The 14868-nt window shown below is 31.1% G+C and overlaps 2 protein-coding genes across 5 annotated transcripts in view; one reads left to right on the forward strand and one right to left on the reverse strand.

Moving 5' to 3' along the window:
• Positions 1-14868, reverse strand: part of LOC113404067 (sushi, von Willebrand factor type A, EGF and pentraxin domain-containing protein 1) — a 28493-nt gene that overhangs the window by 8874 nt on the left and 4751 nt on the right. For all 4 annotated transcript variants that reach the window (XM_026644812.2, XM_026644813.2, XM_026644814.2 and 1 more), the window contains exons 2-3: positions 8469-8657; positions 1488-1700 (exon numbers count right to left, since the gene is read on the reverse strand). In XM_026644812.2, coding sequence (XP_026500597.1) covers positions 1488-1700; positions 8469-8657 — 402 coding nt within the window. The remainder of the gene's footprint in view (positions 1-1487; positions 1701-8468; positions 8658-14868) is intronic.
• Positions 9214-9839, forward strand: LOC135194632 (uncharacterized). Its single transcript, XM_064220274.1, has 2 exons — positions 9214-9499; positions 9609-9839. Exons 1-2 carry the CDS (start codon positions 9239-9241, stop codon positions 9837-9839), a joined length of 492 nt encoding a protein of 163 aa, XP_064076344.1. The 5' UTR covers positions 9214-9238.

Consider the following 14868-nt stretch of genomic DNA (forward strand, 5'->3'; position numbering starts at 1 on the left):
AAACCTGGTTTTACCCTACCATTTGGAGCCAAATAACATATGGACAAGTTTAATTAAACTTGACTTTAATCCAGGCGTATTAAAATATTTATAATATAAATTCCAAAAAGTGTGTACAATGCATATATTCTTATAACAATATTTTAATCTTATTAAATACATAACATTTGATTTTTTTATATTAATCTTAATGAATTATAGATTATTTTAATAAAATCAGATAGCATTAAAGGATTTTATGGGATAGCGTACTACTATAGGATATAGCGGAATGTTAAAAAATATATATATGAGTGTTTTTAGCGTGATTCGGTTATCTCTAATCTCAAAAACGTATATAAACATACACATTTAGGATCTAGACATTTTTATCATATTATTTCTTATAAAAATATGACTTAATTATTTTAACCGTTTCTCTTAATTAATTTGCTGTTTAGATTCTGCAATTTGAGTGTACGAGTGTATGAGGCGTAAAGAGTTGAAAAAGAAGTGTTGCCAATGTATGGTAGAGATCTTGGCTCGATACTTACCTACTGTTTTATAATTAATAAAAAAAATCTAGTAAATCTTTTATTTTGTTCATGCTTGATGGAAAGTTGTAAAGACTATTTAATAGGTAAGTTGCTATGTAAAATTCACTTCAATAAAAAAAAGTATTTACTCTTTTTTAATTATTATTATTTATTTCATAATTCTCATATAAAATTACAACATTTAGACGCATTAGAAACGATTTATAATAACAGTGAGAAACTTTACGGAACGTTTATGACATTCACATGGCGGTACTTTCATTACGCCTGTATTTGTTTGTCTCGTAACTTTCACTGAAATGCAATTATTTGCAGTTACTGAGGCTTGTCCGCAAAACAGTTCATAATTCAATATTATTAAAATAATAACAATTGCGGAGACCTCAATGTTTAGATTAAATTATTGTGGAAAGCTGTAAAGTCGTACCGCGTTTCCATTTGAGAGTTACTTACATATAACCAGATACTTAGTTCAAAATAAATGTGGGTACAACATCTTTGTGCGTATGTGACGATTATACTACACGAGATAAACTCATTGTTTTAGAAATTTCAGTTATTCATGATATTGCGTATACTATCGCATCATATGGAAAATGGTCAATGCGTGGAGATTTAATTACTAAGTTAACGCTTCTGAGTGTATTTGAGCTTCGGTGCACATGTGGGTCGAGCCAGTTATACCGATCTTGGTGAACACGCAGAGAACATCGCGCTTATTGAAACGAGACGCATTACGCTTATAAGCTGTAGCAGATATAAACGACTTATTTAACCTCACTACCATTCCACTTTGTACGCTTAAAATACAATAATATATATTTTTTTATCTTAAGTCGTTACTATAACTGTATACTGGTCATTTTCATAGATTATGTTAATAAAATATTTGTACATAACATAATTAGACTATTGAGCTTGATAACACTGCAGAATTAAAATATTACTTACCACAGCATGGCTTCCCAAAGTCCAACCTCACGAGTTGCACCATATAAGGCTCGAGAAGATTGACGTACCACCATGGAACTCTCTCAGATTTTGTGAGGGTGCATGTTTCAGCGTTGAATGCAGCAGATGTACTCCCATCCAATGCTCTCTGAGGTACTCCACCCTCCTCAGTGGATATTTGCATTGGAGCCTTACCGGCTGCAACGTTGAGAACTGTAAAAAAATATTTTTTCATAAGATTATATTATAAAACCTAAAAATTATGTGGTAGGTTGCGTATTAAAATAAACCGTTAAACCATTCATTCTTCACTTTCCGCAAGTAAGCGACTATTTTATAGTGAACTAGACGAAAAAAAATTCAGTGCTTATAAAGTTGAGACAGTGAACATTCACATACAGTCTAGGACGCCAAACATAACGTGGAGTGTTGAGTGTTATCCTGTAACGTCTACATTACTTACTGATTTTCTAATCCTCGAGGAGAGCACCGCCGAGTCATGAACAGAGTACAGAACGGCATGCGTTATAACGATCACGCAGTCTTTCTTTCTTTCCTTTCTGAGTTTTAGTGGGTTTGAAGCCACCCCCTCAACAGGTCTAATAGCAAGGTAGGTATTATATATATTTTGTATGCAGAATCGACTTAAATACGCAAAAAGTTTTGAAGTTTACCTAGTCAGAATTATATTTAATATTATGTTAATATCTTTTATATACATATGTATATCTCTGATTTTTATGGTGATATTAACTAAGATGTTACGACGAAGAAGAAAATAAGCAACTAATAAATCGTTTAAAATGATGTCATACTAAAACAGTTTATCCGATTTCGCTGAACAGATCTTGGCTAAAGTGAAATAAATACAAGTACTGGAAGTCACATCTGTCACGCTCTACATGTAAAGGTGCGTTCGCGACGCGACAAGTTACTAAGTAGGAACGCGGTCGCGGTTGCTCGCACGCTTCTCTGTTATATCGACACCTGTATCTATTGAGCCAGGTCAAGCTCCGTATCATATGGACAACTGAGCCGTGAACCATTATTTTATATTCATCAAATTACACAAAGATAACATGATTTATCTATCAGTCATTTTAGTGTCTAACTCTAAATACGCTAGATTTTTTACACTTGTGAATTTACAGTGATGCAAAATAATCGTTCTTTTAATTATTTCTTGACTAAGATTAAGATATTATAAGATTTCGTTATTTAAAAAAAATATGAGGTAAAAATTTGCCTAGATGGTTCTGCTACACCATAGCCGAACACGGAGTAGAATTCGAGCTCAGCACAGTAGATAGCGGAGCTCTTTCAAATATTTTTTGCTTTGATTTATATATAATATAAAAATTATTTTATATTATATATAAAAACAAACGAGCGTTGAAAATGAATATTTTTCTGTGCAAGTTCAGACATTTTGGAATTAGCCCCTGAATGCATCGTGTAAGTACGTATTATATTGATCTTGAAAACTTTCTATTCAAAGTCCATCCTTCTTAATGAAATAATTCCTCTCACTCCCTTGAATCCCCCAATTTATCTTTAAATTCGTCCAAGAAAACATGTAACATATGTCTTTAAGTTATATATTGCAATCCATGAGCTTATACTTATCAAGGATAGCTCTTTGTAATCATAAGATTTTTATTTCCAAGAAAGCCTTGAATACATGCTTTAGGACTTAAGGTTACATCTGTTTTAATGGGTGTTAAGTATTTGTGGAAATTTTTCATTAGCCTTTATTTACCTTGTTTTTCGGCCAATCAAAACACCAGCCTTAGTTTTGTCTTTCCTCAAAGTGCAAATCTTGCCTTTGAATTGGTAGTTCTAAGTTTTAAGGGCTTTACTGAGTTATATATTTCTAGCAAAACTAAAAAGAGTCAACGTCACTTAGAACTAGTGAGGCAGGAAATACATATTATCTGAACAACTATGAATTATGTGACTACTGTGCCATTTGCAATTCTTCTTCTCTCCTCCTCTTTTACGTATCCTCCGTTACTCCTTAAACGGTCTGCAGTATTATTTATTAAACATTATTTAAATTTTATAGTAGTTTATTTTAATTTAGAACTGGTCATCTCTATTAATAACGAGTCTGGCTATGATTAAGATGTGTACAAATATCAAATAACTACCTAGTTGTAATGCTCTTACTACACGTGTAGGTTGTATAGCTCATGTCGAGACCAGTGCCGCCTTGGAGAGTGCCGTTAGCCCGCTGACCGTGACATCTAAATTTGCATGCAATTATCGACATATCGCTATAGGCTTTATTACAAGTTCGAGTTCATTGCTTGTAACTGCCAGTACCGTTAAATAATTATCATTGTCACTAAACGATGAAATGATAACAAAAAATAATTATCATACTTAGAATACTTCATTTTTAGATTTATTTGAAATACACGCCAAATAACTTATTTTTCAATTTTGAGTTATTTTTAAATCGATTGCAGGTAGATATAAACTTGAAGTAAAATACTTAATTATAAAATATTTAATAGGTATTAATTTCTAAGAAAACTTTTCACAATTCTAAAATAATTTTTATTTTTTAAAATCTTTAACTAGAACATTTCGATGAATTGTTGGAAAAAAATTCTTGTTATCAACTGTAAAATACGCGGATCACGAGTGAAATAACAGATTTCAACCTAATTTTGAATTAATATGAATATCTATGTATGAATCTCTCTTTGAGCTGTATAGCTGTTTCTCATGTCATTGAAATTTTGCTGCAAAATATATTAAATGGACCGTTAACAGAGTCAGTACTTACTATTTCATGTTTTATATCAAACGATGATAATATACTAAATTGTAATCAATCCTAGAGAGAGAAGTAATGTTAAAAGGGTTGCGAAATGAAGACCAGCATTCGTAGACAAAATTAAATATTATAAACTATGCTTCTAAATTTAATTAGTAATGGCAAACATGAACCCTTAATGTACAAAAAACAAATTACCTCCTTGCAAATATGCACTAATTTTTTAATTTTTTTCTTTGTATATCAATATTTTTATAATCTATTCTAAGTTATAAATAAACACCAAAGTAAATATATATATATGATCTATTAATTTTTACAAAATATTTCTTGGGTATTCGAGTTTACGGTGTTTTTAATAAAATTAAAACAGAACAAAACTCTAAAAAGGACCTAAATTATTTTAGGCTGAAAAGACACCCCGAAAAAAGTGAGATTATTTTTCATTACTTGTAAATACAATAATATATCTATAAAAAAAATTTAATGCGCTTCGTGCTAGAAACGTTAAGTATTTTGAGATGAAATTTGTATATTATATTTAGAGTACCTATTTCAGAAAGATTTTTGGTTCAAATATAATTCAACTGCTAACCATTTTAATCATTTGTTTACCGTTGCCACAGATACTCATGAAATAGGTTCAAGTATTTGGTATTGACTTTATATTAAACAAATTTGTCTGAGAACCTAAGTAGCAGGGCTGTCAGAAAAAAATAGTTATGATATTAACAATTACGTTTTCAATTGTGTCAATAATAAAAAAAAACTTTAATCATGTTCATAAGAAATGTGAGAATTTACGTCAGGTCACAGTAAAATCAGATTGTATATTAGTAATGGTATAAGAAATGCGTAGGTGTAACCCCTATATATATAACGGCGAGTATATAAGTGTGTCAGATGCTTAACGGTGACAGAACGACCTAGCACGCTGCGTCATCGAAACTCAATACGTATCTATATCTACGAAGCTTCCGATTAAAGCTTACACCTTCAACATTCTTGATTACATTCTGACCTCTTGAGTTACTTAAACATCAATGACTATTAAGGTAAACTTAACTTCGCTTAAGATACTTTTATTCCACTAGAATTGAGTAACAATGCACACACTTAACAAATACTTGCATCTGACCAACTACACTGTCCTAAAGTATTTCTGAGGATATCTTACAAAAGTAAATTACGGAACTACCCTTGTAACAAATTAAGGCTCATCTGACAGGCGTAGGAAAAGAAAAGAGATATGGCATTTATTTCTAAATCAAAAAATGTATAAATGAATGCTTGTTTGAAATCCATTATTTTACGTTTTAAGAAGAGTGTAGTGCTCATCCAATTGTAATCCTTCCAGAATAAATAATTTTAATTTTACTATTACTAAATTTTAAGTACACAGACACTTCAGACTTGTCCGTTCCGTTTTAGCCAAGATTGCTTCTTAGTCCAGTAAAAAACACACAAAAAACAGTTCGAGAAATGCAAATGAAGAAGAAGAAGATAGCAGATTTTTGGAAGATCTTAGAAAAGCTTAACTTGAAATTGTCGACCTCGATTTCCTACGTGCGTTCGCCGCCATCTTTAGAAAAGTTTGGATATCTTATGAGGGAGACAACATATCCAAAAATCAGCCTTCTCAGTTCATTTGCATTTCCAAATGACTCCAAATGACTGGACTATTCTAGCATTCTTATAAATGTGCGGTTACCTATATACCTACCTAATATACCTATGTAAGTTAATTCGAGATATTAGTAAAAAGTATCGATTGTTATTAATTAAGATTATGACCAAGAAGGGTCAACAACTTCATTGAATAGACCCGTACAAAGTATCAAAATTATTGGCAGATATAGATAAGGACGATTATTGACGTTTCGAGATTAGTCAAAGTGTCTCGCTGAAAACGTACGAACTTTAATTTTAACATTTAGTAGCCAAACTTGCAACAGCCATAGTATTATGTAACATTAACTAACACTTCATATGTCGCTTATATCTGATAACTTATTAAGAGACTAGAGCACTTGACAAAAACATATTAATATCGTAACAATAAAAAATAAATATCACGAGAGTATTTTTTTGATTAAATGTCTTTATTGTTTATAATATATAGAAAATAAATAACTTTCTCTACTACTTCAATTAAAAATTGTAAACGAGCCTATCGCAACATAAGATCTGTGAATAGAAACAAGCGGGCATCGACTTGCGTCGTCGGAACTAGTTTTATACTCGTATATGGGTCAAGAAGTCGGACAATGGCCGCAAGTGCTACCTGTACAGTGTACATCTGTTGAATGCAAAAAAACCTGAGACTTCATTATGTCGATAGTCGGTGTAGTGTGTGGTGCGACTGAGAGCGTGCTAATATAATAACGCTACTATTATAGTGCCAATAATGCTAAGCCACACATTTAATTTAATTCCTACCTCTATTCCACTTCATTAGTAGTTATGTATATATTATACACACGTAACAGTAAAGAACACATAATTCTTACAATAATAATAAAATAAACTTACAATCCAATCAAAGATAATTTTTATTCAAGTTAACTTTTAAATTGTCTATTTAAAAATATGTCATGATACATCTTTATGCGTCACTAATAGTTTATGATTATTATATCATGATATGGTGATATAATACTAAAATAAGATTTTGGAAAAAGGTATATTAATAATTATTAAGCTTCATATAGGTATTTACGTCTAAATATAATATAAGCCACAGGGCGCACATTTAGTATATATCATAAAACTGGAGGAATGTACATATATAGTTGAACGAAGTAATAACAGGAACTACCATGATTATTAAAAAAAAAATTACTTGGGGAGTTGCGTGGGCTATATCGCTTCACACTACGAGCCTACGGATCCGAGTAGTAACCCTGAACGCCATTCAGGAAAACGGTAAGCAATTACGCTCGGATCTACAAAACAGGCTTGTATAAAAAAACTTCAAGTGCTGACACTGCGAGGCGCAATTCGTATAAATAAATTAAGTTTCAATTAGTACTAAGCGATTTCCACGGAGTAATGAGAGGACAAATTTATAAATAAATTCTCACACTATTCTATTCATTTGCGAACTCAAGTGTATAACATATTTAAATATGAGATAAAAATTGTACTTAATTATTTAAACTAATTTAATAAGCGAAATCAAAAATAAGATTCAATTAATGAAGACACACATTTACCGCAACGACTAACATTTAACTTGACCTATTTAACGCAAGTACAATAAGCATAGCGTTCGTTACAAAGGGCGTCCGTCAAAGAGCAACTTTTCCGAACAGAGAGAGCCGTGGGAGTGATCTACAATGAATCTTCCGCTTTTTCGACTCCATTCACGACTCATGTGAAGTGATTTCTCGACGAAGAAAGTAAAAGTGGGTCAGCAGAAATGGCGTCTTCGTGCGGAAATCGCGGAGCAAGCGCGTTGTTATTATGGAGCTTCTCGTAATACCTCAGTAATGAGTGATAAAAATGTAGCTTTGAATATTCGTACTAATTTGTTAATATCTACTGCTTAGCGTATTTCATGATTTTTTTTTAATTTAATTTATATACTAATAACATAGATCAATGACAATCTAGGGGATTTTAAAGTATAAATAAAAAAAGTTGTTATTTTCAATACTTTCCTATTGTTTCATAATGGAATTCGAATTTGCTAATACATTGTACTAGCTAACTTTATGCCACCGGTTTCTGTCACTTATGGTACTGTATATTTAAAAAAAAGCATTTAGTTAGTCGATTATTAATCGAAGATTTTTTATCAACCCTGACTTCGGATACCTTTAATATATTATATTCATGATACACGTAACTATATTGTTACAATAAATAATATAAAGTGCATAAATTATACCTGCATATATTTTTTTGGCATACGGACCACGTGGTGCTAAGTGCTTATTATCATTCACTACTAAACACCGTCACTGAAAATATTCACCTATAGATCGTCAATGAGCCAATGTCATGTGATTTAAGATGTTATGATCTTATGCCTGTTAAATGATTACACAGACGCTTCAATCGCCCTTCAACCCGGAACACAAAACTTTTGATGTTTTCTAGTAGATATACCTGCCTGCACGTAGCAACTCTATAGTACGATAAATGCTCGTATAATTTTTGTAAATATTTAATTTAAATCGTGCATCACTCACCACAAAAAGGTATTCCGTCGGGTGTCCATTTTCCATTTGTGTCGCAGAGTCTTCTAGATGGACCGAGGAGCTCAAATCCTCGCTCGCATGCATACGTGGCCACTGTCCCCTCTGTCAGGTTTTCATCGGAGAATGTTACTCTCGAATGCGCCGGTGCCCCGGGAAAACGACACGAGGCTGCAACGTAGCCTGTGGATAGAAAATAATTATTAATTATTTTGCAATATTATTGTATCGTAAGAATATGTAAAAAAATCTTATATCAAGTATAGTACGACACCATTTATATGTAAAATCGAATAATAAAAAAAAACAATCAAACGACAATTTGACGAATGTATTCAGTTATATGACATAAACAATTATTTCTATTATTTTATAACGTTTGCGTAAAGATTATTTTCACATAAGAAATAAATAAAGATTGATAATTTTGGCGTACTTAATTTGGATGTAATCGGTTTTACAAGTTGTGTCTAAAATTTAGTAACAGTTTCTATTAGATTATTTATCGTTCAGTAAAATATTAACATCACTGATACATGGATAGAAATAAGAATTAATTTCGCTTTTTTTTAACTAATTCAACTAATGGAAAACTTACTTAAGTTGGGAATTAATGTATGTAAGTATAAGTAGTAATAATTTATCTGTACCCAGAATAAACTTTATTGCTTTGACAATTAAGTACGTCAATATAATTGTTTTGAAAAATATATAGATATAATTAATTATAACGTTATGACCATAAACAATTATTATATTATACAATGAATGGAAGTATTATGTACAATATTCCAAGATTAGTTGATAACCATGAAGGAGAAAGTGAAAAACGTGCTCCACTACTAACCCTGCGGTTAATAACGCTTATGATTATGGTATCTTTGTTGACTTTACATCTGAAGTCTATGAGAGTATTTCGTTGGGAGCATTCTGTGTCCGGAGGTTTACTGGTGACTTATGCCATTGCAGCCGCTGGTCTCGCGTTATGTGCTGGTGCTGAACATTGCGGTAGCATAGCTCTACAGGTACATAGGGAAAGATGAAGTATTTTTAATTATTTTCTTTAGGTTTCTTTTTCAGTTAAGTTATTATTGTACACTCGCTCTACTAATAAAAAACCTATATTTGTACAAGGCATACTTGACCGGCATGGGCGCAGTCTTTATGGCGGTAAATGCGGGAGTGATTTGGAAGAGATGGAGACAAGCGGGTGACTTGACGCTCGTCGTAGCTGAGTTGCTGATCACTCTGGGTATACGACTAAAGTGGCAAGTGATCACCAAAGTTGTTCTCAGTGCCGCAGCCGCGGTAGCACTTCTAACTGACCTTATTTTAATAACTTTCTTATATATTAAATCGTCATGAGATATACGTCAAACGTAATCCTGTTTGTTTATGTTATGTAAATTACTCTTATTTATTTATATTAATATATTATTTAAAACGGGCATATTTTTTTCATCTAATGTTTTATTGAAGAAAATATAACAATTTTTTATGCTTATCTGTTGCAAGGAATGGTGTAAGTTAGTTCCTTTTTTATAGATTTAAAAAAATGAATAAAACATTATTCTCCTATTTGTGAGGAAAAAACAGTAAGGACGTTATTAAACATAATGTTTATTAATAAATAGTGAGAGTACAATGAAATTATTGTTTATATTTATTTAACTCTTTGAAATGTCTATTGAGCAAATATATATAAACAAAATCAATTTAGATATAAAACAATTAAGTCGAATAGTTACTATGTGTTTTTGACGATTAAAACGGCATAAAAATATAAAAATAATAAAAAAACACAGCGACTTTTGCAGGCGCAACGACGTTATACGATGACATCGTTAAAGAATTTATTTATTATAATTAATACTTAATTCGAGATTTTGCACAAGAGGGAGATTGTTACGATAGTGACGAATTATGTAATGCAATGATGATTGTAAAATTTCAAAGCATTTTAAAACGTTTATTGTATACACAATATATTCAATTTATTCAGCCTGCAATAAGACAAAATAATGCAATATTACTTACATTATACTTATTTATTAGTTTGATTGAGTATTTCTTGAGATCGAAAGCTCTTTAGTATTAAAAGACACTGGTAGCCCAGAGCTAGCGCTTAAATTTGCCAGTGCCCAGAAGTACAGTGAGCTCTCATTGCCCTCGTATAGGATTATGAGAGGGAGGAAATCAAGAAAGGAGTGCATATGTTTGCGAGAACGTCTGAAATCGGTCAGAAAGACTGAAGTCCTTCTGACCGATGGTTATGAATAACCACTACGATATTTATTACATAATCTTAAATCAGATACTTCTTATTGGACACTTATTTACAATGCAATTTTTATAACGTGATATTGTCATCTTTTAAACAATATTATTTAAGCTTTCATCTATATCTTCCTACATTTATCTCTAATAACGCAACTATAATATTATTTAATGAATAAATATTATCAAGTTAAATAATTTAGTTATCACTATCATAAAATTTGTAATTATATCTACTATTAGTATATTTAAAATGTATTCGACATTCAACAATGCATGTTGGAGAAATGGAAGTCTCCAAATTTTGTGGCGAAAGTCGTGAGTCAAACATGGTATGACGAATTTTTAACGCGTCATCGACGCTTGAGTTTCCGTGAAACATAACTAATGCGAAATGTTTCCAGATTAAAATTAATCCGTGAAAACCTGAGCAAGTGAAAGCACGAACAGAAGTAACTTAAAGATCTCACATTTAAATTGTTATTTTTTTTAAACATAAATGTCTTCGTTTGCCATTACACCTACACGTTTCTTATAAACATCTCGGTCACATATATGTATATGCGAAAAAATTCAACTACTTAATAAATAGTTTTTACTTATCGGTCATAATTCAATCGTTATAATATTAATATTGCTAATAAAAAAATAAAAATATGCAAACAAAAAATGCATATTATATATATTTGATATAACGGTAATCTCATTGGTAGTGACCGTAAACCATTAATAAATAATTAACATATAATTATATCGATGCTAAAGTTAGAATGTTTTATTTTATTTTATATAATGTATTGTAACACATTTTACTGCACTGCTTCTCTATTTAAACTTTAACTATGGTAAAAATCTCTCTCCTTCGCTTAAAAAGAGGTACACAGTGTTCTCTGCACGTATAGATAATTATGTTTTCAACACCAAAAACACTGTTAAACCTTTGTTGTTGCATTTTTCAAAGTCATTGTTATGAAAAATGCAAGTAAGCTTGTCAGCTGGACCACTGGGCCAGGGGGCAAATGTCGGTGAAAGTAAGCACAATGCGGAATTCATGATCGTGCGTTCTTGATCTCTAGAATTCCAACTTATATTTCGTCAAATGTGTACCTACTCGAATTTTACTCATTGATGTAAGACTAGCTTTCACTTGCTAACTTGATTAGTAATACTTATGAGACTTGGTGTGAAAAGACTAATTGTAATAAAAGTATTAATTGTTTTGAATAAGTAGACAAATTTGAACAAAATTATGCAGCATTTTAAGTATCCTCGACAGCGTCGTTGACCAGCGTAAAAATAAATTTTAGTACAGAGTAGAAAACAAAAAATACGAACAGTTTATTGATTTATAATATTTTATTGTGAGAAGAAAACTGTTAGTTATACGGAATCGACACATAAATAGCATCATAATAACAGCACTCAGACGCAGTCGTTTATTTCATAGTAGACAGACGACGATTACTAAGACTAAGAAAGCGTGGTGACCCTCCATCGGCACGGCCCTCATTTCACAGGAATATAACTACCAGAGTTAATTTTGCAGCCGTTCCTAAATTGAAATAAATATGCAATCATTAAATTCTTAGCTGCTAGTTCTTGTTTCTGCTATTACGGTACTGTCATTGTGTTATTTAATATGGGAATTAGTTAAAAAGCAACATACAACTATTATTATAGTTACATACAACTTAAAATTCAATTAATTACGAAAACTAACAGGCAGTTATATAACATGTTAATTAATTTTCTATGTAATACTTATTTAGCAAATAATAAAGACTTAATTAATTACTAACTAGTAACATATAATATAGACAACGCCAACAAATTTTATTAATATTCAGTTCGACAAAACGGCTATTATTTATTAGATACGTAGATGCAAGATTTTATCGCACTTTTTACGTAGAATTTTTGAGGTTAAGAGATCTGTTATAATATTCATATCTATAAAGAGTCAGGCCACTTAATAATATAACGTTATTTATGTTAATCAGGTTTTTTTTTTATAAAATAAAGTTATTAATGCCGCTTCTTGGCGTATTTAAAAGTAAGGGGAGATAAGGGTGAATGCCCGATATGCATTATGTACAAACAAGTTGACTTCATTGTTGAAATTTTAAAATTATATTACACGAAACACATGTTCGCGTTATTACGTATACTATTTATAATTATACACAAATATTATAAAAAGAAACCATAAAAAAATACTTTATTTGAAAGTAATATACCTAGTTATGCTTTATTTCATTTAAGGAATAAAAAGAGTTCAGCCTAAAATAATGGTATTTGTAGGACAGAAGAAAAAGCGCTACTGAGCTGCTTTATGCGTGGTTTATGGTTATTGGACTCTTATAGTCACAAACTAAAGTCCACAGTCTACACGAGCGAAGCCCTATATTTATTTTTAGCTTAAAATATGAAATAGTATATGATTTGTATTTGTTTTTAATTATATAATAAAGTTTATATTGCTATTAATTACATATAAATTTTAAAGTATTACAAAAAGTTAAGTTTGCGTTTTTAATACGGCCCGCAAACATATTTAATTCAAAGAGGAGATTCCTGTGTACTTTTTTCTCTTATAAAGTTTTATATTTTGAAAATAATATTCAGACTTAAAACAAATATTGTAGGTACTTATCCATATAAAAGGATCGATATGAATACTTATGTAACACATTCTCTTAACGATATAACCTTGAAAAAATACCATACAAACGGTATCTTCACAATCAAACGCCTAAGTTTGTGAGTTTACACGTTTTTGCGTCATCGAGAAAGCGCTTTCACGGATCACGTCGACTCAGCGCCGTAGTTGCGTCAGTTTTGCATTTTGCTGAGTGCCAGATGTTTCTTTATGCTATAATTGATGAAAGTTACTAATATGACTAATAGTTATGGCTTAGTCTGAAAGATTAAATAGAGAGTTTTATGTTAAAATAATATTTCTATGCCATGAATCATTACTATCATTTATGATCTGTAGTAAAAGCAACAACAAATACACGTACTAAGTAAATCTTTTCAATTTAAATTTTTTTACCTAAATATATTTTGTAGTAACAATAAATTAGGATTTATTTATAAACTACGCAACATCAAGTTAATGTAAATAAGAAATAGGTGCGAGATATTAACTTATAAGTATAAATTATGTTATTAAGCATCAGGTTTTCTAAAGTAGCCTGGTTAGAAGTTTGTACTATATTTCTAAAACGCCAGCAAATTCCACAATCTCGAATAGCGGGCTCGACCACATTCTTGTACCGTTACATCGTCCAATACGCAGTTAGTTTCCGCATAATCAGGTCGTCAGCCAACCCACCGGGTGATGTAAATTGTGGCACGCGACAGATTCACTTTGAGGAAATTCGTAGATAATCGGAGAACTTAAGAAGTCCCCAGGCTCTACTTTCCGGCAGATTACGGTTTTTTTACGTTGAATAAATTATCGTATTCTTCTGTAGGTCGCTAATAACTTATAACGTAAAAAGTAGAATAAAGGATAAAAATGTAGCAAACAAAAGAAAGTAATAAACTCAGAAAAAAGTACCATATTTTTGATTTTAATTAAAGTATGCAAGTAATGCAAAATATCATATAAAGTGTAATCTATACATACTTATACATAAAAGAAAAATTCGTGAAATCAAATTATTGGATGTATATACATTAGATATATATTAATTTAATACGTAATTGAAAGAAGAGCAATTTGAAATTAAAGTTTGTCCATATTTACGAATATTTTGTAAATTAGCATCAAGCGGTAAATTAAGAAACACTTTCACCGCCTGCATCTGGACGAAAAAACTTTTACTTCTCGCATTTATACCTGATGGAACGATTGAAGGGTAACCTTTAAATAACCCTAAATTACTATTATTGTATATCAACCAGGCTTTGAATTGTAGTATCTATTATCGTCTAAAGTAGTTAGTTTTATACCGAATGCGTCTGTAATCTAAGTGGCGAACAATTTTAAACTGTCAATGGCCTTCACACAAGGCTTAGGCAACTTCCCTTAGAAAACAACAAACGGGCGTAAATGGCGAATGCAATGTGAAGAAACGTCTGCGAAGCGATTTGTAAAGATAACTTCATT

The sequence above is a fragment of the Vanessa tameamea genome, chromosome Z (genome assembly GCF_037043105.1).
Source record: "Vanessa tameamea isolate UH-Manoa-2023 chromosome Z, ilVanTame1 primary haplotype, whole genome shotgun sequence".
Lineage (NCBI taxonomy): Eukaryota > Metazoa > Arthropoda > Insecta > Lepidoptera > Nymphalidae > Vanessa > Vanessa tameamea.